Here is a 26,523-nt window from a genome sequence, read left to right as displayed (position 1 = left end):
GGTTCAACAGACAGTGATAGGTGAAGGTAAATAATCTAGCAACACAGAAGCATACATAATAAAACAAATGACAACATAAAATAGAACACATTAGCACTTCAAATAATTAATAATTTACTTTATTCTTCAATAATTTTGATGGGATTAACTATCATTTAGTAAAAACATAACATATCGAAGATATTATAAATTATAATGCAGTCCAGACATTGTATGTCCAGTAACAGAACAGAAGCGAATGTATGAGAGTATAAAGTGTAGTAAATTTTAAAGATATTCATAATATATATGCATTTACATATAATTTATGTGTATAAATGGTACAGTAGCCCAATTAAAAGACAATATCAAATATAGCGTAAAAATTATTTTGCTAATTATAAGAAATAAAAAAAAAACTTACTATGATCAAACTTACAAAAAAAAATTCTTAAAACAGTCAAAAATAACCAGCTATTGTTGAAAAGAAATAGTATCTGATTTGTATAAAAAGATGATATAACATGCATGACTATCTATTCAATAAAATATGTAATACATGAGCTTTGAATCTTTTCAATTAAAAATGTATTAAGAAGAATTATATAACAGTGAAATAATTAGGCAATTTTGATTGTATAAACAATTTATCAACCAATATCTATGAACAGTAGACTCATAATAGTCTAAGTAAATATTTTGAAACCAATATTTGTAAAGTAAATACCATGTAAATCGTATTAAATGCAACACTTGTATACTAACAGTGCTATATTGTAAATAAATATCAAATGACACAATATACTCCAATGACATTAGGGCTCTACTCAAAATACAATACTTGTAAGCATCAGATGAAATGTACATTGACATAGACTTAAAGCAGATTTTTTAATGAAGTTTGAATATCATAAAGTCAAAATATAATAAATAGTGTTACTGGGACATCAAAGAATTAATTGAAGTCACTTCTAATACTTCTGTATTTCAAAAGGTAAGAAACATGCTGCTTGATGAGAAGGATCCACAAGCTTAAACTTTTAATGGAAATGAAGGACATTTTTCATTGTTAATTATCTCTAATGGTTGAATTTGTAATGCCTTGTAGACAATAAAAATATTCAATTTCATACAATCTTGACATATATGCCATAAAGGGAAGTAAATATGCTTTCTATCTCAGCAGACTGCTAAAATGCATGATTACATTTCTCTATGAGGCATTTAAGCAAAAAAATATAGCTTCTGTATAAAAGTGGTAAAATTAGAGAATGTTCTAGAAAATATTTAAAAACTTTATCACATGGAAGATTAATTATAACAATTTCAGAAATTCAACATTTGTTACACATTTTTCATAGTGTAAAACAATCACTGAGACCACCCCTAACACCAGAAATATATCAATCACATAATATGGAATCTAAAAATTTAAAAGGAGTGCAATGGAAACACTCCACATTTTATTTCAATGGTCTATCATGAAAATTAAGGAGAGAGGAATCATGTTTGAGTCTAACTGGTACATTTGTTTGTCTGAGAAAATTAATTCACAAAATTTAAAGACAAAGAAAGTTACCAAGATCATTGTTACTCCAGTTTAAAAACATTGTTAGGTTATTGGATTTTCCCAAATGCACTTAAGGTCTAGAAAGCATCTAAAATATTTTTTTAATGGGAAAAAAAAACCCTAACAAATTGTAAAAAAAAAATATTTCATTCACATTGCCATGAGTTGAATTATGAGTTGATTTAGATATCATAACTTTGCTTAACAATAACTAATGAAATAAAAACAAGAGAATTTAATACATGCGCTCAACAGATAACAAAGAAACAGCATTCCTATTGCACCAATCACAAAATTCCTTAGCATTTGTGCGAAGAATGTCCAACAAAATTAAGCAGTCACCTTCAGCTGAATGACTTTTTTCTGGAGCTTGACCAAACAAGCGTCTGTATATGTTGATCAGTGAATAGGAACTTTGAATGCTGCCTTTTCCATTAACTGAAGTGGTGGTAACAGGTTTGGGGTTAAGCTTATCTTTACCATCACACTGACAAACTCTAAGGCAACTGCATTTTAATTTCTCAGCTGATTGAAGCGCTCCATTCATAATTTCATTTTTAGTGCAAGATGGGTCTTCAGGATCAGTAAACAAAGTACGTCTTATGTTTTGTTCAACAACAGGAAAATCAGTATGTGTTTTAGTATTTGGAGTTGTCTCCTCTCTTCTCCACTCACTAACTTCATCTACCGACAGCTTTGGCTGTTTCCTAGGTGTCACCTCATCACTCGGACTTTGGTCAATGGATGCACTACTAAGTAAATCATTGGGGGTAAATGTACCTTCTATAGTTTGAACAGAAGTTGCAGCATTGTTGCTTTTCTGTGTACAGTTATAAGACTTTCTATTTAAAACAAAATCTGGGACACGTGGAAGACCATCCAACTCTCTTAATGCTTCCAAGCTATCAACACACAGTATATCCGAGGGTATTTCTTCATTAGAATTTTTAAGGTGTGACACTAAGAGGGGGAAATCAAATCTGAAATATAAGAAAAAACTTATGTTGTTTTATTTGTAATAATACTAATCTATATTTATAAAATATTAATTAAAAGTATAGAAAGCTAGATTAATGTTGTTTTTTTATTTGTAATAATACTTTAATATATATTCATAAATAACAAAATATTGACTGAAAGCTGGATTAATGTTGTGTTTGGTATATATCTAGTTTTAGTATACAAAAAAAAAAAAAAAAAAAAAAAAGGTAGATGCTGGTACTGTTATGTAAAATAGAATAGACTAGAAAAATGTAACATAATTTTATATCGAGTGTTAATTTTTTGGCTAGGTGACATGGGAAGATTTGTGAAAGGCTGCGTAATTTGCTGGTAAACCTTTCATATAAAAAAACAAAGAGTTAATATAAGGCAAATTAGACTTAAGAAGAAAATTTAACGGAAAATTTGAAATTTAATTCCATTTCATTAAAACCTGTTTAAACTTGGATATAAGTTCTATCTCCCCTTTTCAATATAAAACAAAATGTATTAATTAGCTCTAATTGATTAAGTTCTTGCTTAATGTAATTAATTCATGTGTTGTCGTTGACAATTAATAATTGGGCAAAATTTCAAATTGATTCGAGAATGGGAAGTGGAAAAACAAAAGTGTAAAAGAATCCAACCAAACAGACAGAAAGTAAATCTTTGAGTAATAAAAAAATAAATTGTATTTCTAAGCAATATTCTTCTTTCAAATATATTTATAAATGAAGTTAGTAGTACATTTCAATTCTATCAGAATGTTAAAAATATGTTGCTAATGTGAGAAAACATTCGCTGTACTCTCAACCGATTCACAGCTATCATCCCCATATTGGTAAAAAAAAACTAGTGTTTTGTCTGATTAAAAATAACAAACATTGATGACCAGATGATTATGTTATTGTTTATAGAAATTAAAAAAAAGAAAAGAACGATAAAATACAAAGCAATGTTTTATTTAAATATGAATTTCTATCTACTTTTTTTATTTTTAATATTTTTTTGTTACACAAGGTAGACATAAAAACTAAATGAGGACATGTCTCTTAATGGTGATTAATAATTTAGACATTCATCATCATCCTCATCAAACTCCATTTGAGTGAGGTCTTAAGAGGCTCAAATCCTCTCTTGCAAAAGCCCTGGACAGAAACCCTGCTGTCTTGCGTAGTGCATAAATGTTGCCTTACAGGTCGAGAATTTTGGTTTTCCCAGACCTGTCGAGATGGAGATCAGCAAGTCTGGGGCAGTCAAACAGAATATGAGGCACGGTTTCCTCTTCTTCCCCGCAGCGGGGGCACCGTGAATCAAAATTTGGCCATAGCCGCGAGAAATATGAGCCAACAGGACAGTGGCCTGTCCAACACTGTGCTATAATAGCTTGCTCAGGCCTGGACAGCCTCCACCACGGGGAAGTGCGGTCAGGGCGCTTCATGCGCTCCCAGACTCCACGGGCTTTATGGGACTTGTCCCAGCACTCAAACCACTTTTCCATTTGTTTTTTGTATTATAGCCAGGGCTTGATGAAAGCTTACAGCCTGTTCAGTAGGTGGATTTGCCCTCCCTGGTGGGCCAAAGAGTCTGCAATTGTGTTGCCAGTCACACCTGTGTGACTCAGTAACCATTGCATTATTACAGGGGTGCCATAGCGTTGTTTAATGTTATGTGAAGCCATGATGACAGTGTTGATATTGGGGGGCCATGGTTCGGGGCTTTGCAAAGCCTGTAGTACAGATTTTGAGTCAGTGACCACAACAATCTGTGTTGCCCTCAAATGTCCCTCACCAAGTTGAGAGTCAATGACTTTTAAGGCTTCACAGACATTAAAAATTTTAAAATTAATTCATTAATTCAAAATCCCTAAAATAAAACCAAAAAAAAAAAGACTTTCATGTACTAAGTATTACAAATCTACCTGGCTCCATTGTGAGCTACAAGACATGCAGGCCGCGGCAATGTTTTCAGAAATGAACAGATCAAATTGGCTTGTGTTTTGAATGAAGGATAAGCTTCTAAAGCATCATTACATAGGCCTTACAAAAAAAAAAAAAAACACTTTTTACTGACGGTGAAAAATTTGTTAACCATCGAAATCTTTATAAGTTGAACAAATTATTATAAATATGAAAACTTTTTTAAAATGTGAAGGTATCTCATAAAAATACTTAAAATAGACATAATTAACAATTTACAAAGATATTCCAAGATATGCGAATGTAAAAAAAAAAGTAAGATTTTTTTCCAGTGAACCATTGGAGAGGAAAAGTAAATTTATTTGTATTTGCAAAAAATAGTTACAAATGAATGTGTTGTACTTTGGTAAAAAAGAAATGCTAGACAAATTACTAATATGACATATAAATAAAAGGTATTCACTAAGACTAATCCAAAATAATTCAGAATCCTGAGAGAAAACAAATACAATGAAGAAAAAAACAATATAAACATTTTCATTGCTAATAGTGTATGTCTAAAAGTACCGGTATTTATTTGTCAATTAAATTTAATAAATTAAAAAAAAACAAAAACAAGCAGAATAAAATTGTTCAAGACTATAAAAGAATAAATAGCTTGAAGTATTTACCTGTAATTTCAATGCAACCCTTACTTAACCTTTTAAAAGGGTTGAAACAAAGAAGAAGTTTGTTCATCACTCTGATTTCACGACATTTACTAAGAAGTTCATCTTTCTGTAAGGCTACAAAACAGAGCTCCGTAATTCTGGGATTGTTGCCAGGACTTTGTAATCCAGTTGTCTCTGTATCAAACATGACTAGTGTCTTAATATTATGGCTAAGTGATGAATTCATGTTTGTTCTCTACCTAAAAAATTATTTTAGAAAAAATTGTAAGTACCTGCATATGAATTATTTTATGTACTAAAATAAACAATTTTAATTTTTTTTTTTCACTTTTGAGTCTGCTATATGATCTACCCCAACCAGCAAAGCTACCTGCTCAGGTCTGGGCTGAGTTAGGGGCCCACATGGGGAACCAGATAATAGTGTGGACTCGTTTTAAAATTTCCTACCCCGTCCGGGAACCATTCCAAACCCCCCTTAGACGAATGGGGCCCTTAAGTAGCAGGGGATGGAAAGATTCGCCCTGCCTTGCTCTTAACTTGGACGAGACCGTCTGCCATAAACTCATAGCATTATATTCTAGAAATTCTAAAAAAAGGGTTCGGTACCAAAAGTTCATCATAGAAATGATACTAATGATACTAATGATAGTTTGAAAATAGTTCATGATTCATGATCTACTAAAATCTACTTAATTTTAAATCTTTAGATCTATCTAGATTCTAGATCTAATAATTCTAATTACTAATTATCTATGACTAGTATACTAATACTACTAATAGATCTAGTAGTAATAGTAATACTAATTTAACTAATAAGTTTAATTAGTCTAATACTAAGAGTAAGTAGTAAGACTAAGTCGTCACTAAGTCTAACTCTAAGCTTTAAGCTAAGTCGTTAGTCGACTATCACTAAAGACTAAGTCAAGTCAGTCAAGTCTACTACTACGTATTTACGTAACTACCACACCACTACTATAGTCTATAGTACTACTTAGACTAGAGTCACTAGAGTCTAGTACTAGAGACGAGTCTAGATCTAGATCTAATCTAGATCTAGATTTGTATAGTATTGTAGTAAAATTGTAGCGTTATTTACATTCCTGCACTGACCTGCATATAAGAAATTCAAGTCCATCAATTCCGGGAATTCATGACCTATATAATTGCGGAAGTCGCTAGGGGGAGGATTTCAAGAGGTTTAGTTCGGGAAAATTGTACCATTTTATATTCTAAAAGCTTATTCCTAAAATGACTTAAATTATTTTGTCATTAAAAAAATATTGAAAATAAATGTGTTTTATTAACTTTTTTATTTTAATCATTTAACGGTGAAAGATCTCATACTTAACCATCACAAGCACAATAGCCTTGTAAATCAGAGCCTCAAATTATGCTTCGCGGATTATGACACGCTACACAAAAATTAGTTTATAGTTTATAGAGAAGCCATTTTGTTGTTTTCATAGATGTAGCTTGTCATCTCGATGAAAGTGCCAAATATGTCTTTTGTTAGTTTTATCTAAGTTTAATTTTATATTAATTTAAATGTTTCTTGATTCGAATTACTTCAGTCAACTTACCATAGCATCCAGTCAAACAAAGAGTTCACTACAGACCAGTTACTGTGAAGGACGCTAGCTAGGTAGCAAGGTCATGGCCGGATGCCCCTCTCATATCCCTACTGTTTTCATGTTTTGCTTCATGAATCAACACCATAACAGGGATGACTGGGCGTATGTCACCAATTACTTGAATGTTAAGTAAGTTTTCTTTACATGTTAATAGATCTAGCGCAAAGACAGATCAGTAAATCAATCACTCGAAAAAGTGGTTATAAAATTAATAGAAATCCAGAATGAAATTGTGACAGTGCATCCCTCAGCCCTGATTTAGACTAGACTGACAGTACTGACACAGACTAGACTTAGACTTAGACTAGTGATTAGCATACACAACACACACACCTATTCTTACACTTACATGATTCTAATGATTGTGATTTGTTTACATTTTTTGATTTTACATTCAACTAGATACATCTATTCTAGAATCTATAGTATAGATCTATCAAATTCACTATGAAGTTCAGTTTGAATATCTAGTTTAGATTTTAAATCATTTTACATAGACATAGAATCTAGACTATTCTAGACTCCAGACTCATTGTTCTACATTTCTTGGATAGTACAGTAACAATACAAGTAACAATAGTAACAACCTGAATCTCACAATTCACAATTTCCTCTACCTACTGACTACTTACAGGCATGAAAACTGATTATAAAATTAACATTGTTTACTTCCTTCAGTCCAGGTCCAAAGCATGTTTATGTATGATGTTAATTGGGAAACTCCAATGGTTTGGACAATTTTTGATATAATGTATGTTTTGATTTACAGATAATGAATATATTATTCCTTTTTTTTTTTTATTTGCAATAATAACTTAGTAATTCATGTTTTTCCAACGTAATTTTCCTGCGCATCCAAAACAGTCAGACTTTCACTGGGTTTCTATGTGACATGACAAAAACGTTTAATTTTTAAAATCTATTGACTTCTGTATAACGGGAGACCATGCAGCAAAGTTTATATTATCGTAAAAGAAATATGATCTTCATCTATGCAGTTAGATCTAGGATCTTGTATGCAAAGAAAAAAATGCGTATTAAAAGCAGATGTACATGCTTGACTAACCATGGCCAGACCACTCAACACACAACAAACATTATTGCTTGGTTGTCTCGACTAACCTTACACTGACCAGTTTGTTTGAATCAGTCAGACACACAATCTATTTACTTCTTGGGACAGGGAAAGGCTTAGATGAAAATGTTACTTTATATAATATATATACAGACATGCCTACAGTCCCGCATTATGCGGAACCGTCCCGCAAAAGCATCAAAAAAGCTCACATGTTCCGCCGTTCCGCATTCACGATTTTTTGTTCCACCAAGTCTGAATTCCGACACAAAAAAAAAAAAAAAATCGCCGATTTTTCATTATTTATTAATAATGCGAAATTAAAATACTGAACGCAAAATAAAATATATATAGGTCTGTGTTTATTCATTGTTTACATTTCATCTTCTCCCGGACCCGGTGTGTCCTAAATTTACGAAGATACGGTTGAGCTAGATCATAATCATAGTACTTAATTAGTAGATCTAGACATAGATCTAGTACTCTAGGTCTATATACTAGATCTAGATCTATTCTTAGAATCTAGTAAGTGCTAATAAGCCAAATGTTCCATTCAAATCCCTTTCTTTTCCCGACAATGGCTCTACTAGTCTAGACTAGACTAGATCTAACGTCACTATTACTAGTATTACTAATAGTAATAGTATAGGATAATTATGATAATACTCACAATTCAGGTGACTATTCTAACACTAACTCAACTGGTTTCTTAGGTTTCTAAGTAATTTAAGAAAAGGATTTTAAAAAAAAAAACGTTTTTATTAAAGATCTAGATCTAGACCTAAATGTAATTAATTAACTTAGACACACTGACACAGTGACAGTAAGGCTGCTAAGGCCTAAATAAGGCTACAGTATAGTATAGATATTAGATTTTACCGATCTAAATCTACTATTCTACTTCTATAGATCTAGTAGTATTATTTAAATTATTACTTAGTCTAAATTAGATCTAATTATTAATTTATTTTCTAGATCTAAAAGTAAAAGTAGGAATAGCACTAGATTTGAAGATGATACTAGATCTAGATCTATCTAGAAATAGACTTGGAAGGTGATCTATAGCTATAGATTAGATTCTAGATTTCTATGTATCATTATCATTATGTAATAAATTTAGTTCTCAATAAGTTGAATAAGTCTATAGATCTAGACATTAATATTTAGATCTAATCTAGATCTATAATATTATTTTTATAATCTGTGTTCTTAGACTTAGAGGACTTATTAGATGTAGGTCAAGACTAGTAAGTCAAATGTAGACTTAAATTATTTTAGATCTAGAACTAGAGACAACATCTAGAGTTATTAGAGTGATTAGAGTAGAGCCCTAGAAAAGGATAGATAATCAAGTAGATCTAGAATAATCTAGATCTTGTCAGTACTAGTAGTAACAAATAAAAATAGATAAAGTAACATTTGAGTCTAGGTCATTAGAATACATTTTAGTTAGAATTCATCATTTAGGAGTTAGAACTATTGATTTCAAACAAAGGACATAATTATGAATGAAAGGTTTTCTTACTTTTAATTATTAAAATATTTACATCTAATTTATAAGAAGCAAACTAGTATTGTTATTAAAGTAATATAATTGAAGTTTTATTTATAGTGCGTACAGTATGGCTAACAAACATAAACGCATTTATGTTCCACATTGGGGCCCAAAATTCCACATTTTCAACCTGAGTGTTCCACATTCTGGGTCTTGGGGGTAGGCATGTCTGTATATATATATAACTGTATCATAGATCTGGACTAGGCCATCACCAAGCCTAACAGCTACTGTAAGAATGAAGTGATACGATTGGTTAAATGTAGTTTCTCTTTCAGTATTGTTGAGGGAAGTGACGTATGAAATAGCTTAAAACTAAATCTCAATGAATCCTATTTTTTGAGATGTCAAGAATTTTCTGACTAATTTATTAAATATAAATGTTTCTAAGCATTTAAATACAAATTGGTAAAATGTTTACTATTACAACTTTTCATGCAGAATTTAAATATATGCCAATAACTCAAATTTGAAAAACATTCGGAGTTTTCCTTTAAAATAAGACCAACGGTTTCCTTAAACATTATGAACTTTGCCCCTGTAAGCTTTTTTATTATTAGAGTCTCTAAAGATCTATAACAGGATAACGATGTTATTACAATAAAATCATACAAAGATCTAGATCTATCTATCTAGACACTCTCTAGAATCTAGATCTAGTCATAGGCATATATAGACTATAGTCACACTGTCACAGTAATTTAGATCTAGATGGACTAAGATTATAGATTTAATAAGATAGTCTCCGAGTCTAATAAAGTCTAATTATTAGATGATCTAATAAATGACTTTTTAAATTTGCTTAATAAACATTTTTTTTTTTTTAGTTTGCATGTAAACTAATTTAATTTTTCTGTGTTGGTACCACATTTCACTAATTAAACTTTTAATTTTTTTTTTTTTTTATTGAAAGAAAAACATGTAGACTTGTATATATGATATTATATCTGATCTGCAGACCAAGGAGCACCAAACTAAATTGTCTCTGTTTGTCATATATATATTGTCTACCACTCAAGGAGTGATGTATGAAACCTAATTTTGTATGTTAAAAGGTTTCTATGTATTTGTTGAAAAAAATGTTTCCATACATTTGTTTGTTGTTGTTTTTTTTAATCAAAAATATGTTTTTTTCTTTCCTTTTTCTATAGCCATGTCTGGCAGGGGTGAGCTGGGAATTTCCCCAGTTCTTCTTCAAGCCATCGCTCAGACTCTATCATCTCACAGCAGCACTCGTGAACCACCTGCTCCTCCTAATAAAGATAACAATCGTTTGCAGGCAGTGAAATCATCAAAAAATTTAAAAATTTCTAAACTGTCAATGGATAGTGTGAGCAGTTCAACATCTAGTGGGCTAGTGTCACATCTGCTTCAGAACCTGAATGAGCCAATATCTTCTCTTATTCCCCAGTCACAGCTTTCCAGAACATTGTCTCCAAGCCTGTTACCATCAAACACTAAGTCAGATTTGTCTTTACTTGGCATTTCAGATGATTTAAGAGGTTCTCTAAGCAGCCATATAAAAAATCGCCAACGCTCTATGGTTATCAGCGGGGATGATTTAAATAACCTGCTGTTAAAAGAAGAGCCTTCGGATGACTCTGATCAATCTCCTTCTCATTCTAACTCTCAAAACATGAACTCTGTCAGCAGCATGCTCAGTGCTCTGGCTTCTCAGCACATGCAGGAATCTCTAAGCAGAAAAAACAAGGTGGGCATCAGGCCGGAACTTGATTCCACAGTAGATGTTTTGACTTCCAACAATAGCGATGTCCGGAGCCAACCCCAGATTATCATCTACAGTTACATCAACAATGGCAATCAAGACATGCCGTCCCCCCAGGGGAGTGATCTAGTTCTTAATGATGGAGAAGGTATACCAGATAACCAGACCACTTACAGAGTGCTTTTCCAGTCCCCGGATGACTCTAGTGACAATAAACAACTGTTCTCATCTGATATGAATTTTTCCTGTTCTTCCTCGCACGATGTGGTTCCTGTGACAGATGCTCAGAATACTGTAGATGGTATGAACCAACCATGCCCTGTGTGTGGGGATAAAGTCTCAGGTGGGTTTTATTAGTTTCAACTACATTATAAAACTGAAAATTCAAGTTTGTTTTTAAACAAGAAAACATTTTTCATGTCCCTTTATTTTCTCATGTAGTGTCCGGTTTTGTTAAAAGTTTGATAATAGTAATATTCATATTTAATAAAAACCATTTTAAAATCATAAAAATGAAAGTTGAAAAAATTATCTGGTCCTGATTGTATTGGTGATTACAGGCACTATGCTTGACATTGAATAATGTTTCTTTCTCTTGTTCAGGCTACCATTATGGGATATTCACTTGTGAAAGTTGTAAAGGCTTCTTCAAAAGAACAGTGCAAAATAAAAAGAATTTTGTTTGTCCTAAAGCATCAGATTGCACAGTGAATTCATTCAATCGTAAAAAATGTCCTGCATGTAGGTTTAAAAGATGTCTTCTCATGGGGATGAAATTAGAAGGTAAGTGGAGATTTGTCTGTTTAGTTTCATTCATTTGTTACAAGACTAAAAACTTCTAGTTTATTGCTACCTTGTGGTCAGCTTTTATTTTAAATAACTTTTTAGCTTCACTCATTGGACGTGGAAGATGTGTTGGAAATAATAGATATTAATTGATTGACTATGAACCCTACTTTATTTCACCAACTGTTTAGATCATGACTCTTCAATCAATATTTAAGTTTTACTTTAATTCCCTTGTCTTCAAGCCATAAGACAAGACCGTACCAGAGGTGGTCGCAGCTCTTATGATGGCTGTGCTACACATCTAAAGAATAGGGTCAACCCCCTAGAAAAAAGGCTGCAGAAAAAATCAATCAGGCTTCTTGATGAAATGTCCAGCCCATCACATGACTCGGACGATGGGTCCAAGTCTCACAGAAATCTGGTGGCCATTCTAAATCATACCACCAAGCAGGTGATTATACACTTGTTTTGTTATTGAAATAATTATTACAGCATTGAATCATAAGAGAAGTTACACCATTAGTAAAATTACTAATTTTAGAAATATATATTATTAAGACAGAAAATTTAAAAATAAATGTAACTTCAATATAATATTGTTACGATTCTCTATAAACCCTTGACAAAACAATGTGGCTAAGTCATTTCTGGTTTGTTGCACCCACTATTTTTGTTAACTAGTTAGCATTCGTCACACACATATATAAATGATATCAGCAAAGCATTGCCTAGTTTCGATCAAGCTATTTCTCCGACCATCTAATGATATGATCTGATATAGTTTAATGTGAATTATATGGCTTGGAGCAATTAATACTTTTATATGAGTGTTTCTCCAGTACTGGTATCAAAAAGTGTCACATTAGGCCAAAAATTAAATGGAAGTTTATTTTTTATAAAAAAATAGAATTTATGTTATACTTGCATTATAGCCAAATATAAAGGCTGCAATATCTCAACAATAATTCAAGTGTTTATTATTACATGGCTATTATATGATAAGATGTTGCATGTGTTACAATGGGACACCAATATGAAATATATAGGGTTTTTTGTTAATACATGCTGAAATACAACTTTTTAAAGTCTGGAAATACATTACCAATTATTCTTTTATTAGTGATTCACAAAATAGTTTTCTATAACCACAAATGAATGGAAAAGCCTTTGTGTGTGTGTGTTCAACAATCCTTTAAAAATATCTATAAACTACCTCCAACATGACCTAATCATAGACTAAAAGGTACAGCTTTCTGACTTTCAATGCACCAAGAACAAGATTTAATACTAGATTTACATTTAAATTGAAATATAGAGTAGATTCAAATCTAGACAAGACCTATATCTAGATCAAGACTTGTTCAGTGTCCCGTGAAGCACCACAATGATAAAATAATAAGGTTTACATTAACTTAGATAAAAAAAATAATATCCATGTATTCTAGATCAAACTTGAAAATAATAAGCTTAATTCTTATTATAATTCAAAACTTTGGTGAGAAACCTACTTATCTAGATCTCTGAGATTTTCTGGTATGATTCAACATGCAGCGTTTCAGGTGCTACAGTGAAAAAATGAGGGACACCATGTCTGTTATTGTCTCCTGTTAATTACTATGTAGCCTTTCCCCAAGAAAATGAAGCTAATTGTGTACTAAGTAGTATCAGATACCATTAAGTAATTCCCATCACATTAATAACTTTGTTTAAAAAAATATTGTCCTTTTTGTCTAGCGCGTTTGAGGTGCTTCACCTGAGACACCAAGACCTATTTTACTAAAATTATATAAATTTTTACAGTTTTAAATCAAAATTACACTGTGTAAATGAATCATTGATGCTTTTAGTAACAGAAACACACTAGGGAGCAGAATCCTTTTATTTTGTCTACAATTGATAAAGGTTTAAAATTCCAAGTTTGGTGGGACACCATGTGATGCATTTTTTACGGCGACATCTAAGTAATACCAAAGTAAATATAAAATAAAAAGATATAGATAATGCAATAACATTATATTGTTAACCTATTTAAAAAAAAATGTCTGTTCAATAATCAAACATGTAAATATGCTATTTTCAATCAATTGCTTTGGTTAAAGAAGTTATTATATATTTTTTTTTTTCTTTTTTGAGAAAGTTTAAAACTTTAGCCATTTATTTGATGTTATTAATGATCTATAATATTAAAGTAATTCTGGGCCACACCTGAGCTATATTGTAACACATGTAAGTGTTGTTTATAATAGATCTACAGGACTTTTGGACTTTTTTTTACTAGTACAAACGAACTAAGTGATATATGGCTTTTCAATTTGGGATTTGATTATGCCATAAATGTCAAATAAGCTAAACATATACACAAAATGAAACAATTTACATTTCAATGCTTGTTTAATTTTAATCTATCCTGTATGAATCCCTCATGACTGTTACAGCCTGCTACAAACTCTGGCACCCCCCACATCCCAGAGCTCCTACGAGACATCATGAATCTGGAGCCACTGCTGAGTGATGATGACTTGCCTCCAGAGACTTTAATGGAGATTCCTTTCCCAGAGCAGGCACTTTACTCCTACATGATGCAGTTGGCTGAACTGAGACTGTATAAGCTTGTACGCTGGGCTAGAAATCTGCCTCAATTTGGTGCCATCTCGGTAGGTACTTACAAGTTTTGTGTACTCACTGTGTACTCAATCTACTTAACTCCCCTCTGAAAGGTATTTAGATAAAAGTTGAAAAGGCATATAATGAAGAACTCTTCTAAATATTGATTGGCTTTAAATTATATTAATCAACAGTTGGTATATCCGTACTGAATTCTTTATCACTTCTATCAAATTATGTTTTTAATAACTGAAAACTTCTCTTAGTCAATTGATTTATGAATGTCAACAAAAATAAATATAACTCAAATTATAAACTGCTTTTTTGTTGTTGTTTTTTTTTAATTTTAAAATGTTACTTTTGATATAGAATGAAAGGAAATTCATACCCTTTATTTATACATATATATATATATATAACAAAAGAAAAAAAGAGGATTTTTTAATTAGGGAAACTATTCAAAAGTTCTCAAAAACATTAGGGTGGTAAGAAAATGAATGGTTTCTATATTTTCTTTTTTTTTTTTTATCATTGATCTCCTTAATGATTTGACTTTTTATTATGTTTTTTCTTTACATTTTTATATATGTAAAAAGAACAAGTGAAATATAAAAAAGATTTTACTCTTAATAACTAATTAATGATAGATTTTAAAAATAGAACATTTTTAACATGGCTTCAATTTCCCATCCCCAAGATAAAAAATATCCTGGTTTTTAATCTACTCAGATGAGTGTTTAAAATTTTAATGATAGACCAATATATCTAGACTTTGAAGACAGTGTACAAAATGTTCCTTAACATCCATTAACTCTTTAAGGAATAAGGCTAACAAGTAAAAATACCCAAAGACATAAATCTGTTCAAGATGAAGATTGTCTAGTCCAATAACTAAATGAAAATTATTTCTTTATACTTTAAAAACTTATAATGGTCAAACCAAAGTTTTCCCAGTGTGGCCAAATAACTAGCAGAGTTCTTTTCCCAAAGATTTACTTCCACTGTCAAAATTCTATGAAAATTGTTAGAGCCGTTTTTGAGAACCATGTCTAGGTTCCACCCACCCATGAATCTGCAAGCTGAATAGAGGAATTTTTAAAAAGCTGTGATTTTAATGGATGTTTTAATTATTATATTATAATTTTGGTCTACTTCTTTTCTTGTAGACAGATGATCAGATCCTGCTTCTCCAGAACTGCTGGTCTGAGCTGATAGCCCTGAGTTTGTGTTGGCGTTCTATAGACACACCAAACCAGATCAGTATCTCATCCACCCACCACATCACAGCTGAGTGGGCCCAGCACCTGGGCTTTGAGGATGTGGTCATACGGCTTCTAAACATCACTGACAATTTCCGAAAACTATTTATGGATCAGTTTGAATATGTGGCCTTGAAAGTTTTACTCCTGATTACTCCAGGTGAGATGATCCATTATCTTTGAATTATTGATTTAATTTTTAAACTTTTTTTCTTACAGTAATGTTGGGTACGTAATACAATTCTGAAGCTAAGAGATTAAAAAAATTCTCTTTTGCAAAGCTCATGATAGGTCTAAAATTGTAATTGAAATGTCAACAATAAAATCTGCCCACTGCTCAAGTCATTTAGTCTGATTTTTAGCTACCTCTGAAAGGGAAAAGCTGCTATTAGTTATGTTTGGTCTGTCTGTCACTTGTAGATCTCAAAAGTAGAAAAGATATTGAAAATCCAATTTCAAAATATTTTTAGGGTTTGCAAAGTTTATGTGCAATGGCTACTTTTTATCTCCTGATAGGGTACAGTCTTGTTTCAAAAATGAATTTGCAATTAACCAAAGGAAGGACTTCTTCCAGAGGCTATGAATGACCTTAGGTCAACCATTAACTTATATGATCATTTAATTAGGTCTATTAGGCCATGCTCACACTGGACCATATCTTAATTATAATCTGTCACTGAATACTTATAAATATTAACAATTCAATAATAATAACAACATCATCCAGCCAAACAATACAATCTCACTACAACACCTTCTCTTATGAATGGAGATAGGATAGTGGATGTTTATAGTGTTTGTTTAACTCTACTCCATAGCTGAAAATATTTAAACCTGCCTTTTTTACCTGCTTTGCTCATAAACATATCACCCTTGGCTGGACTATTTTGGGACAACAAATTAATTTGTGTGAAACACAAACTCTCTTTGTAATTTTGTTTTTTAAAGTGTATATGAACTCTGTGTGGATTCTTAGTACACTTTTTGTTCTCCCAATTCCCTTTCTCTGATCAAGTTGGAATTTTGCACAATATTCATTGTCATGACAACACATGAATGAATCAATTAAGAAAAAAATTTAACCAATTAGTTAATTAGTGGTAATTAATTCATTTTGTTCTTTATAAAAAGGTGAGATAAACCTTACAATATTGAGAAATTGCCATGTTTACTCAGTATAAGCTTTGTTTAAAAAAAAAAGTATTTTTTTAATATATATTTTATTTGTTTTTAAATAGAAATTTGTTTAATTTTTGTCCAAATGTATAAATGAAAACATATTAAAACTATTTTTTTTTTATAAACATTTTTTGAAATTTGAAATGAATATCTATCAGAGGTTCTTAACTCATAATCGTTGGCATCAGAAATCTATTGCCATCATCCTTTTCAAATCAAAATGAGCTGCAACATTAAGAAAGCCCAACACATAATGGTTTAGATAATTACATGCAACAACACACTTTTATTAGTTTTGATTTTGTATAGTGCAACTTTCATGCTTATTAGCATGCTTGGTGCACTATGGTCCAGTCTATTTTATTAGGGTAAGGGGTATCTTGGAGAAGGTTTCCATGCTGCCATCTAACTCAGCTTGGGTTGGGTTTCAAACTTGATCACCCTTGATAGCTAGTCAAGCGGTTTAGGCCTCTCTGCCAGACAAGCCACAAATAAATGTCCTCTAATTTGAATCATTTCAAGACACATATTAACATGCTCTCTGATTAACTCACTTCAGATGTGAAGGGACTTAAAGAGCCCAAGAAGATAAGAGAGTTCCAAGACAAGTTGACAGAAGCCCTTCTGACCTACACATCCACACATTATTCTCACTTGACAGACAAGTTTGGGGCCTTGCTCTTGAGGCTTCCAGAACTTTCTCGCATCAGTTTCATGAGCAAAGACATCTTGATCAAGAGCCTTCCCTCCAGCATGGCCTCCTGTGGACTCTTAGTGGAGCTGTTGAAGGGAGACAATAAGAGTGAGTCAGATGGATCTGGCTTGAAACTGTGATGGTTACCTGCCCATTATCTCTGCCTTGTAAGGTGTACTAGTCTGAGAACCATCAGCCTTTCTGGTAGCATGACTTTCAGCAATTTCTTTTTTTATTTGGATGACATCTTATTACAAAAGAAGGCTGATGTGTTTGTGATATTGTACAGTTTGAATGAACTGGCCATCACATGACTTGTGCATGGGGAAGAAAGAAAAACCCTGCTTTTCAAAAAAGGCCTGGTGTGACTTTACCTGCACATTTCTGATGATGGATTGGTTGCACTGACGTTGAGATGGATGCATTTCTTTTCATCAAAGACCAAATGGACTTCTTTGCATTACTAATGACTTGATCAGCTGTTTGTCAAGGTTCTTGGACCGAGTATTCTACTTGTGTTGTGACATAACATAATTGCACCAAAAGATTATATTTTCTCTATCTGCCATTTGTATATATATAAATATATATTTGTGTATTTTCGTCCAAATAAATGAGGTGTTTGGTCTTGTTGCTTTGACACTAAGTCTTTCTAAATACTTCAGCCAAGTGTTTCAGATGTAGCTACAGTATTTTCACTTGATCATGCTGTAAAGTCTATAAAATGCATTTTTTAAAATAAATCTGATCTATCATAACCTGTCAGCTATAAATTTTCTTTTTTTTTATGGATTAAATAAAGTAATAGGCCTAACCTAACTTGTGTTAGGTTAGACCTATTATTTTATAATAACATAAAGTCTTAGAATTATTTGGCTTGAAAATTTATAGATATTTCTGTTACTTTGAAAAAAAACATGTTACTTTTTTTCCCAGGGTTCTGTATATTTTTTTTTTAATGTCATTTTAAGTGGTGAATGTTATTCCATAGTTCTTTTTCTAAATTATTTATTTCTTATTACCTACTTGTAATAGTTTTGTTTGTGAAGTTTTATCAAGTGATAGAATTTATTCTTGAATGAGTTAATATCTGTCAGTAGGCTTGTTTTGCCATTTCACTTGTATTTCCAATTTTAGTTCAGGATAATTATTAGTTACAATAGTAATAGATAGTATAATATATAGGAGAAATCAGGAAATATTTTTTTTTTTAGTTATTTTTAACAAATTTCAACAAACTTGTTTTAGAAATTTATTTACTATCCATAAAGAATGAATGTGATTTGTAAAAAAAAGATTGGACACTTTCCATTTGAGCAAAATTTGTCAATTTTTTGTTTAATTGTAAATGAACTTTGTTGTTTGCCATTGCCATAAATATTTGAATGAATCGAAGTTAAAGTGTTAACAAATCTGTGATACAAATCTTGTACACACTGTTTAAATTGGAACAAAATTCAATTCAACATTCAAAAAAAAAGATGAAAATACTGAAAGATAATTCCTCGCCACTTTCTGTTACACTTGAAATTGTTTTATTTGTAACATCGCTCTTCTTAACAACTAATTCCAAGTCTATTTATTATCATTTGCAAGTCTTTGTTACCAAACTAACATTTGATTCCTAAAGTTGGCTTTATATCTACTAGTTATTAACCAACACATTTTTGTCCCATGAATTACATCTAAACAATATTTGATAGGAGGTTATTGGTTCCTCACAATTTTTTATTTTTTCAGGAAACTCAAAAATGATTTTAAATTTGTTCCTCCTTTGATCCTTTGACTATACTATCTTGTTAAGTCAGTGTTTCTCCTGTCTTTAGTATACTGTTTAAGTCAGTGTTTCTCCTGTCTTTAGTATACTGTTTAAGTCAGTGTTTCTCCTGTCTCTAGCATACTGTTTAAGTCTGTGTTTTTCCTGTCTCTTGTATACTGTTTAAGTCAGTATTTCTCCTGTCTTTAGTATACTGTTTAAGTCAGGGTTTCTCCTGTCTCTAGTATACTGTTTAAGTCAGGATTTCTCCTGTCCCTAGTATACTGTTTAAGTCAGTGTTTCTCCTGTCTTTAGTATACTGTTTAAGTCAGTGTTTCTCCTGTCTTTAGTATACTGTTTAAGTCAGTATTTCTCCTGTCTCTAGTATACTGTTTAAGTCAGTATTTCTCCTGTCTCAAGTATTAATTCATTCCACACATTAGTTTTTCTCAAATGCAGTGAAGCAAAAAAAATTGTGGCTGAAAAAAAACATGATAGTATTGTGTGTTCTTATTTTTTTAGTTTCTAGTAGCATGTTAATGTTTTTGTAATTGAATGAAGAATTTTATAATGTAAACATCAATAAGATAGTTTAAAAAATATAAAAGTTTTTAAACTTTTAAGTACAACACTGTGGGAAAACGTATTTAAAAAAAACATAACACTAAACTTACTGTAATGTAAATCTATCAATATTAATCAAAAGAAGCTGCTTTTTATTTATTATAAACTATGTTTGTTATAAATCAAGAAAGTATAATTGAAATAGCATAACAAATAAAAAGTTATGAATTATTTTTTTTTTACACACTTTCTTTTGAAAAACAAAATTAGGCAGGCTCTGTCCCATTTTCTACATTCTACTAGATGTTGACTGTGCTTGGACTTTTTCAGGCAACCTGTCTCTTAATGCCTACCAGGAGCTCTGATTTGTTCAATTAAAATGACATGCTGTGGTAGCTGACAAATTAGAACTTGTTTTCAATCTTTCAGAGAGAGTCTTCTTGAACCAGCTTTCTGGCTGAGGCAAAACAAAGAAGAGTTGGCTTGTCAGATTTCAAACAGCCAATAAAATATTTTATTCCACCACATAATGGTTTTTGTCTCAGACACTGTAGTAGGTCACTTTCTAGTCTAGCTTGTCACATCCGTTCATATTTCTATTCTATTCTATCAAAGGCTTGTCAACTTCATTCACTTTTGGGGTGCCCACTTCAGCATCTGTCGAAAACATGACAACTTTTTTTTTTCTATTGTCTTTGAATGCATCACAGAGTTGAGTTGGCATTTTTTCCTTGTGAATGTATTTATAGAATTCATTAAATTATCTTTTATTTTGTCATCAAAGATGGCATGAAAAAAATCAAGTGGAAGAGAATGATCATTTAAAAGAAGATCAGGTCAAACTCCAGGTGTTTTCAGAGGATGAAATCTGAAATTATTTTTAGTAGTTTCAAATATAACATGGTCCCATTCAGGAGCTGCAGAGTCAGAAGGTAAAGAATTAGAAGAACTAGTAGACATGCTGGTGGTAGATGTAGTCACTGTTGTGCTGGCATCAACAGACTGAAGAGTAGTCTTAGTACTTGTAGTAGACATTTCCCTTTAGTTTCTGATCATTAAGCAATTTGTTCACATGGGGAGGCTGAGGTCTGGTTGGTTGCTTATACTCATCACTGTCATCAAATGTAAGTCATGGGTCCATATCAGTATCTTCATCATAAGTAGGCCTAGGTCTACTAGAATTACTTCTGCTTAGTTTCATGTTTTTCCCTCTATTCTGATCGAAATCTAAACCAGGTTCTTTCCTGAAGACATCTGTAAAGTTCTAGATCTTTATATGAATCTGAATTAAATAGAATCTTCTGACTGGCTTCTTCAGCTGTCATACATCTGTATTTGTTATCCCTACGACTAGAGTTATCACTGGAAAAAGCCATTGAATCAGCTGTTTTTTTGTTCTCACTAAGTCGAACAGTATGGTTAAATGTCTATAACAAATGTAAAAGTTGCTTTAAAAAGTAGAAATAAGTACAAAGTTTGGGTTAGGGTTAGGTCATGTGTTCTAATCATTTATTCTAACTTCACTTCTTGCCTACATTTTTTTTTTAATAACTTTTTGGACCAATTGTTTTTTTTAACTCCTTCCAAACTGCTCCATCATTCAACTTGGAAACTGCTGTTAATCAAGCCAACTAGTTTTTCAAAAACTTATTTCATTTGATTATGTAAAACCACCCTTTTTTTTATTGGTTATTGTTAGAAAAATTCACATCATGTGTCCTTGTTTAAATTGATGAATCATTTGAATTGTAAAAATGAAATCACCACTCAGGGTTAGATGCATTTTGTTTAACTAATTTAATAAGCCAAGAAATGACCTTTTATTTGTTAATCTTTTGGTCCAATCAACTACTATCTTCTGTCATTGCTTACAAGTTTCACTCAAGGAGCCATACTTTTAGTATTTAATTAAAGTTTAGTCTGGTAGGACTATGTCTGAGGATTGTAAAGCCAGTACGTTTTACAAGCAATTTATTGCTTACATTTTTATTTAATTAACTTAAAGTTCTTTTATCTTTTTTTTAACATCTGTAAAATATTACCAGTAAAATTGCAAATCAAGATTATGAAATGATACTCCCATTTTGTGCAGTGGAGCTAGGGACAGAGACCATGTATTATCTGTACTTGCCAATCATTTGTTGTTTGAGATGGAGAGTTTCTTAGTTGCATTCAGAAATCTCATTCAAACAGCACTAGTTCTATTTTGTCTACTCAATAATGAAACCATTGAGCTATTACCCAATTTATTCTAGTACTAGTTGATTTAGACAGACTTTGTTACTAAAGTCAAACCTGTAGAGTGTTGCCTGTAATATTGATGTTCTAAGTTTGGATACAAGTTCGGGTAAAGTTTGGCTTCATTTTTTGATTGACTTGAAGTGCTCATTGCTTGGCTTAATCCTTGGCTCAAATATTTGTAATATTACTTATCATAATTCATTTTACATAAATTCTATTTATTAGCATAAACTGTACTGTACAAATGATGTTTGAATTAGGTGTGTTGATTGAATAGTGCATCCTCTTTCACTTACTTAGATCTCAGAGAATGGTCCACATCATGATTTGGGGCCACTGTCATGACATTAGCTCATGCCCAAACTTCATATTATCTAGCCTGTAAACAAGGGGAGTTATTTTGGCCCCTTTGGAACCTGCCCACAATATACATTGAATCCCCAGAGGTTCAGTTCTATTGGACCCTACAATGTTGTGGCTTGGGACACATGACATTTATCTGGCCTCCAGTCTGGTAAAGGTTGGGCACCATTGCTCTATCCCATAATGTTTGTGTCTACTATGTCTGACTTTCTCTTTGTGCTGATGTGTTGTCCTACACTGTGTATAGCTTTCTCTGTGCTGATGTGTTTTCCTATACTGTGTATAGTTAGTTTTTTTTTATATAAAATTGTTATTGGAATAACTTGAATGGGTTAATGTACAAATGGACCTCTGTATGGCTCAGATCTCATGTAGTCCTCTATGACAGTTCTGAAATGTAATTCAAAGGACAGCCCCCTATTTCTTCTATTGAAGAACACTGTGTAAATAGTGACATTGTATCAAAAACTGATTTAAACATAATGCACTCACCTGAAGTTTGCAGCTCAAAATTTGTTTCCTCCTCTAGTTTTTTTTATCTTCATTTTGTTGTTGGAGATGTTCATACATGGCAGGAAAACTATCTAGCAAGCATTCTGGTGTATCTAGCAAGCATTCTGGTGTATCTAGCAAGCATTCTGGTGTATCTAGCTAGCATTCTGGTGTATCTAGTGTACAAATGAAAGGAACTGGTGATAAACTATGTTTTTAAAGGTATATGATCATTTTTTTGTCCACCTTTAAGTACTGCAAAATCAAATATTCTCAGCTCTTTTGTTTGTAGCACAAAGTACATTTCATAGGGAGGAAACATAAGACTTTCAGTCTAAGACATCAAACTTATTGAAAAAGACAAGGTTAATGAACTTGTTGACTTGATAAAAAGATCTAACTCACTCGCATTGAGCTATTGTTACTTAAAGCTCATTTCTTTTTTGTTTAATTGGTAAACAGTAAAGTTCAAGTTGGCATCCTTGACTTTGTTTAGTCTATGGTGAAAATCTCCACTACAGCTTGATTCTAACTAATTCTGAGCTAACTCTACACCAGTCTGTCCCCTATCCCAACAGTTAGTACTTGACTGGACTCCATAAGAAATATGCAGCTAGTCAATGAATCCATTTAGATTTCCTAGTAATGTCCTTAGTGTGTCAGTGCTCTTGTCATTGATGCTCTTTTAGAGCCTGCTACTTTGATATGAATATATTGCTCAAATGATGAACACTACATTAAAAACCAGATGAGTTGATTCATGGCATCATCTCTTTGGCTTTTTCCTTTCTTGTAGCAGGGCAATATTTTAGGCAGTATTTTGACATGTATATATTACCTCCAATTGTTTGAGGGCTATGTGGCTAGGTCCTGTTATTTCCATCACTGTTGTTTGTGTAATGGATACTGAATCTGACCTTTTTTACTTGACATTATGTTGATTTGATTATTGGCTTTTTGTTTGTTTCCTTTGACATCTATAAAGCAACAAAATGTTCTCTCCCTAAATGATGGTCAATGTCAGATGGGTAGTTTTTGGTTTTTACTAAATGTGTAAACCTTTCACATTCCAAATGATATAATCACTTCCCTTGATTTGGTCCTGTATGAATAGACTAGAACTTGGTTGGTCTGACTTCCCTTGATTTGGTTCTGTATGAATAGACTAGAACTTGGTCTGGGACAATGTTATTTGTTGTTCCTCATTCTATCATCTGATGAGTTTCTGATGCTGAGGACTTAGTTTTGTATCATCTTTCTCCAGAACTAACTCCCCCCCCCCCCCCAAATGTATTGGTAGATAATTCTTGCCAACACTAATCAATTCTTGTGTTTTCCTTTTTTTAAGCTACTATCATTCAGTCATTCAGTCAATTTAAGTTAAATACTAATTAAGCGCAATTCTAAAATTTTTGTATTAAGCCAGGTGACCATTTTTAATGTATTGATTATACTTTAAGAAACCTTTTTTTTTTTTTTTTTTTTTTTTTTTTTTTTACAATTTACTATAGAATCAATTGTAATTATATTGATTGTCTGTCTTTGTTTGAGGACTATCTTTCCTTCACTCATTTTGAAACTTTTCTTATATGGTAACACTAATCTGACAAATACATGGTGGTATTTATAATGACTGAATCGTATTATAGGAATATAATCTACACGCTCAGTCTCTTCATACATAATTCAGCTATTTATTTTTGTTTAAGAAACCAAAGTAAGTTTCTTGGGGTGGTACCAGAAAGTGCAATTAAATGTGGAATCTGAGCCAAGTCCAGTTCCTCAGACACAAACACTTACAATGTACAATCCATTGGGTGTTAGTTTAACTAGAGAACTGAATGGGCAAGATCTCTGGGGTGATGATCATAAGGCCATTCATCAAAATACACAATGAAAAGGAGATTGTAAAATGTATGTGCTACAAGTTAGTGTCCAATGTTTCTCTGCTCTAGTGTCAGTTACTGGAAGTATCCAGATTGAAATCACATGAGTGTACAAGTCTTTCAGAACCTAAGAACCACACTACAGGCACCAGAGTATTATACTCAGATCAGTAGATGTTTGCTGGACAGCATTGCTGGTTCATTTGTACATGGGTTTGAGGGGAGCTTGGCTTGATTCATTTGCACACGTGCAAAATACAACTTTGCTTCTTTTTATTCATATATTATTTCCCTTTATTTGAAATGTTAAGTACAAATGGAGAAAATGTAGAACTTGTCACTTTTTTTCTTTTGTTTTGCAAAAGTGAAGTTGTCTAGTAGTAGTTTTGTGTGTGTGTGTGTGTGTACATGATATATGCCCTAATCCTACCAGTGTACTACCATGCCATGTTAGTTCTGAACGGGTCCCATGTTGTCCACCCATGTGTTGTATCACGAGCTCAGAAGGTTGGAGCTCTCCTTTCTTTCTTCTCTCACAACTTTGCCTCCTTTTTGTTTGGACAAGTGCAATCTTGCAGTGCTTGGCTTCAACTTGTATATGCATGGCCTCACCTGCTTCCATTCATACACAGTCTGTAGTTGTGAATTGACTCCATCAACTTTGACATCCTAATTCAGATCCATGTATATGTGGTGGATTCATTGACTTCCCACAGCCTTGACATCATGATGCTGTCATGATGTTTGTATAAATAATGTATTTAATGTACATAGTGAGAAATATGTTGAATAAACTTAATGCTAACCACATCACCTAGCTTGAGTTAGATATCTTCTGTTTTTTTATTTGACAAAGCTTATATATAAACTCAGTTTGTCTGTCTGGCCAAAATTTTGTACATGTTATTTCTCCGACACCCAAACTCGGATCAAGTTAAAATTTTGCACAATTATTTCTTTTACCTGACAGCACAAGAATCAATTTACAAAAATTAACCAATTAGTTATTTAACTATTGGTTATAAATCACTTTGTTTTGTATCTCAGACAAGGGAAAGAAATAGTACTTTCTGAAGTGGTGGTATAAGCTGAATTAGTCCCCTTTATATTAGACTGCCGTCTGAGGCTTAGTGAACACAAACATGAAATAGAAACAATAGATAACTATACAATCTTCCATGTTCATAGACACTTCGCTAGCATAGTGGTTGCCACGTTGACTTTAGAAACATGAAAAGGCCCACAAGTTCGAATTCAATATATATATATATATATATATATATATATATATATATATATATATATATATATATATATATATATATATATATATATATATATATATACATTTAAAAAGCGATCACCCAGATCCAGATACCCCGTTCTTTCTCCCCCTTTCCAAGTGATAGGATCGTAGCGTATTGAGAACGCTAAAAACATGAAGAATATTTCTAATGGGCTTTGTTGCTGCACATAAAAATGATATATGTGTCAGACGCGTATAGCCCAAATGTAAAGTAAAAGATATCACAAAAGTAATTTCTCTATAGAAGAAGTTACGAAAGTTATATATTATAAAACCACACATT

General features: G+C 32.1%; 2 protein-coding genes across 10 annotated transcripts; one reads left to right on the top strand and one right to left on the bottom strand.

Moving 5' to 3' along the window:
- Positions 1-97: 97 nt before the first annotated feature.
- LOC106053328 (three-prime repair exonuclease 1-like) lies at positions 98-6,837 on the bottom strand. 9 transcript variants are annotated; one of them, XM_056040254.1, is made up of 5 exons: positions 6,701-6,797; positions 6,231-6,295; positions 5,121-5,294; positions 4,452-4,569; positions 98-2,529 (listed from the first exon to the last, which is right to left on the bottom strand). In XM_056040254.1, exons 1-5 carry the CDS (start codon positions 6,706-6,708, stop codon positions 1,785-1,787), a joined length of 1,110 nt encoding a protein of 369 aa, XP_055896229.1. In that variant the 5' UTR covers positions 6,709-6,797; the 3' UTR covers positions 98-1,784. The 9 variants fall into 9 exon arrangements, with proteins under 9 accessions (XP_055896229.1, XP_013064319.2, XP_013064318.2 ...); XM_013208865.2 differs by having other exon boundaries at positions 5,121-5,359; positions 6,701-6,773; XM_013208864.2 differs by lacking the exon at positions 6,231-6,295 and having other exon boundaries at positions 5,121-5,359; positions 6,701-6,837.
- On the top strand, positions 6,739-25,747 carry LOC106053326 (nuclear hormone receptor FTZ-F1 beta-like). Its single transcript, XM_013208863.2, has 7 exons — positions 6,739-6,880; positions 10,533-11,450; positions 11,711-11,890; positions 12,139-12,347; positions 14,332-14,550; positions 15,667-15,919; positions 17,498-25,747. Exons 1-7 carry the CDS (start codon positions 6,874-6,876, stop codon positions 17,770-17,772), a joined length of 2,061 nt encoding a protein of 686 aa, XP_013064317.2. The 5' UTR covers positions 6,739-6,873; the 3' UTR covers positions 17,773-25,747.
- The last annotated feature ends 776 nt before the right edge of the window (positions 25,748-26,523 follow it).

This window comes from Biomphalaria glabrata, chromosome 9, assembly GCF_947242115.1.
Source record: "Biomphalaria glabrata chromosome 9, xgBioGlab47.1, whole genome shotgun sequence".
NCBI classification, from domain to species: Eukaryota; Metazoa; Mollusca; class Gastropoda; family Planorbidae; genus Biomphalaria; species Biomphalaria glabrata.
This window is presented reverse-complemented; position numbering and strand designations above follow the sequence as displayed.

Bases quoted from the DNA above. Each gene is read 5' to 3' on its own strand.
- LOC106053328 (XM_056040254.1), bottom strand. The intron at 5,295-6,230 runs GTCAGTGCAGGA...TGTTTGATACAG, and splicing joins CTTGAATTTCTTATATGCAG to AGACAACTGGATTACAAAGT. The intron at 4,570-5,120 runs GTAAATACTTCA...TTTTTTTGTAAG, and splicing joins GGGTTGCATTGAAATTACAG to GCCTATGTAATGATGCTTTA.
- LOC106053326 (XM_013208863.2), top strand. The intron at 12,348-14,331 runs GTGATTATACAC...TGACTGTTACAG, and splicing joins TAAATCATACCACCAAGCAG to CCTGCTACAAACTCTGGCAC. The intron at 15,920-17,497 runs GTGAGATGATCC...AACTCACTTCAG, and splicing joins TTTACTCCTGATTACTCCAG to ATGTGAAGGGACTTAAAGAG.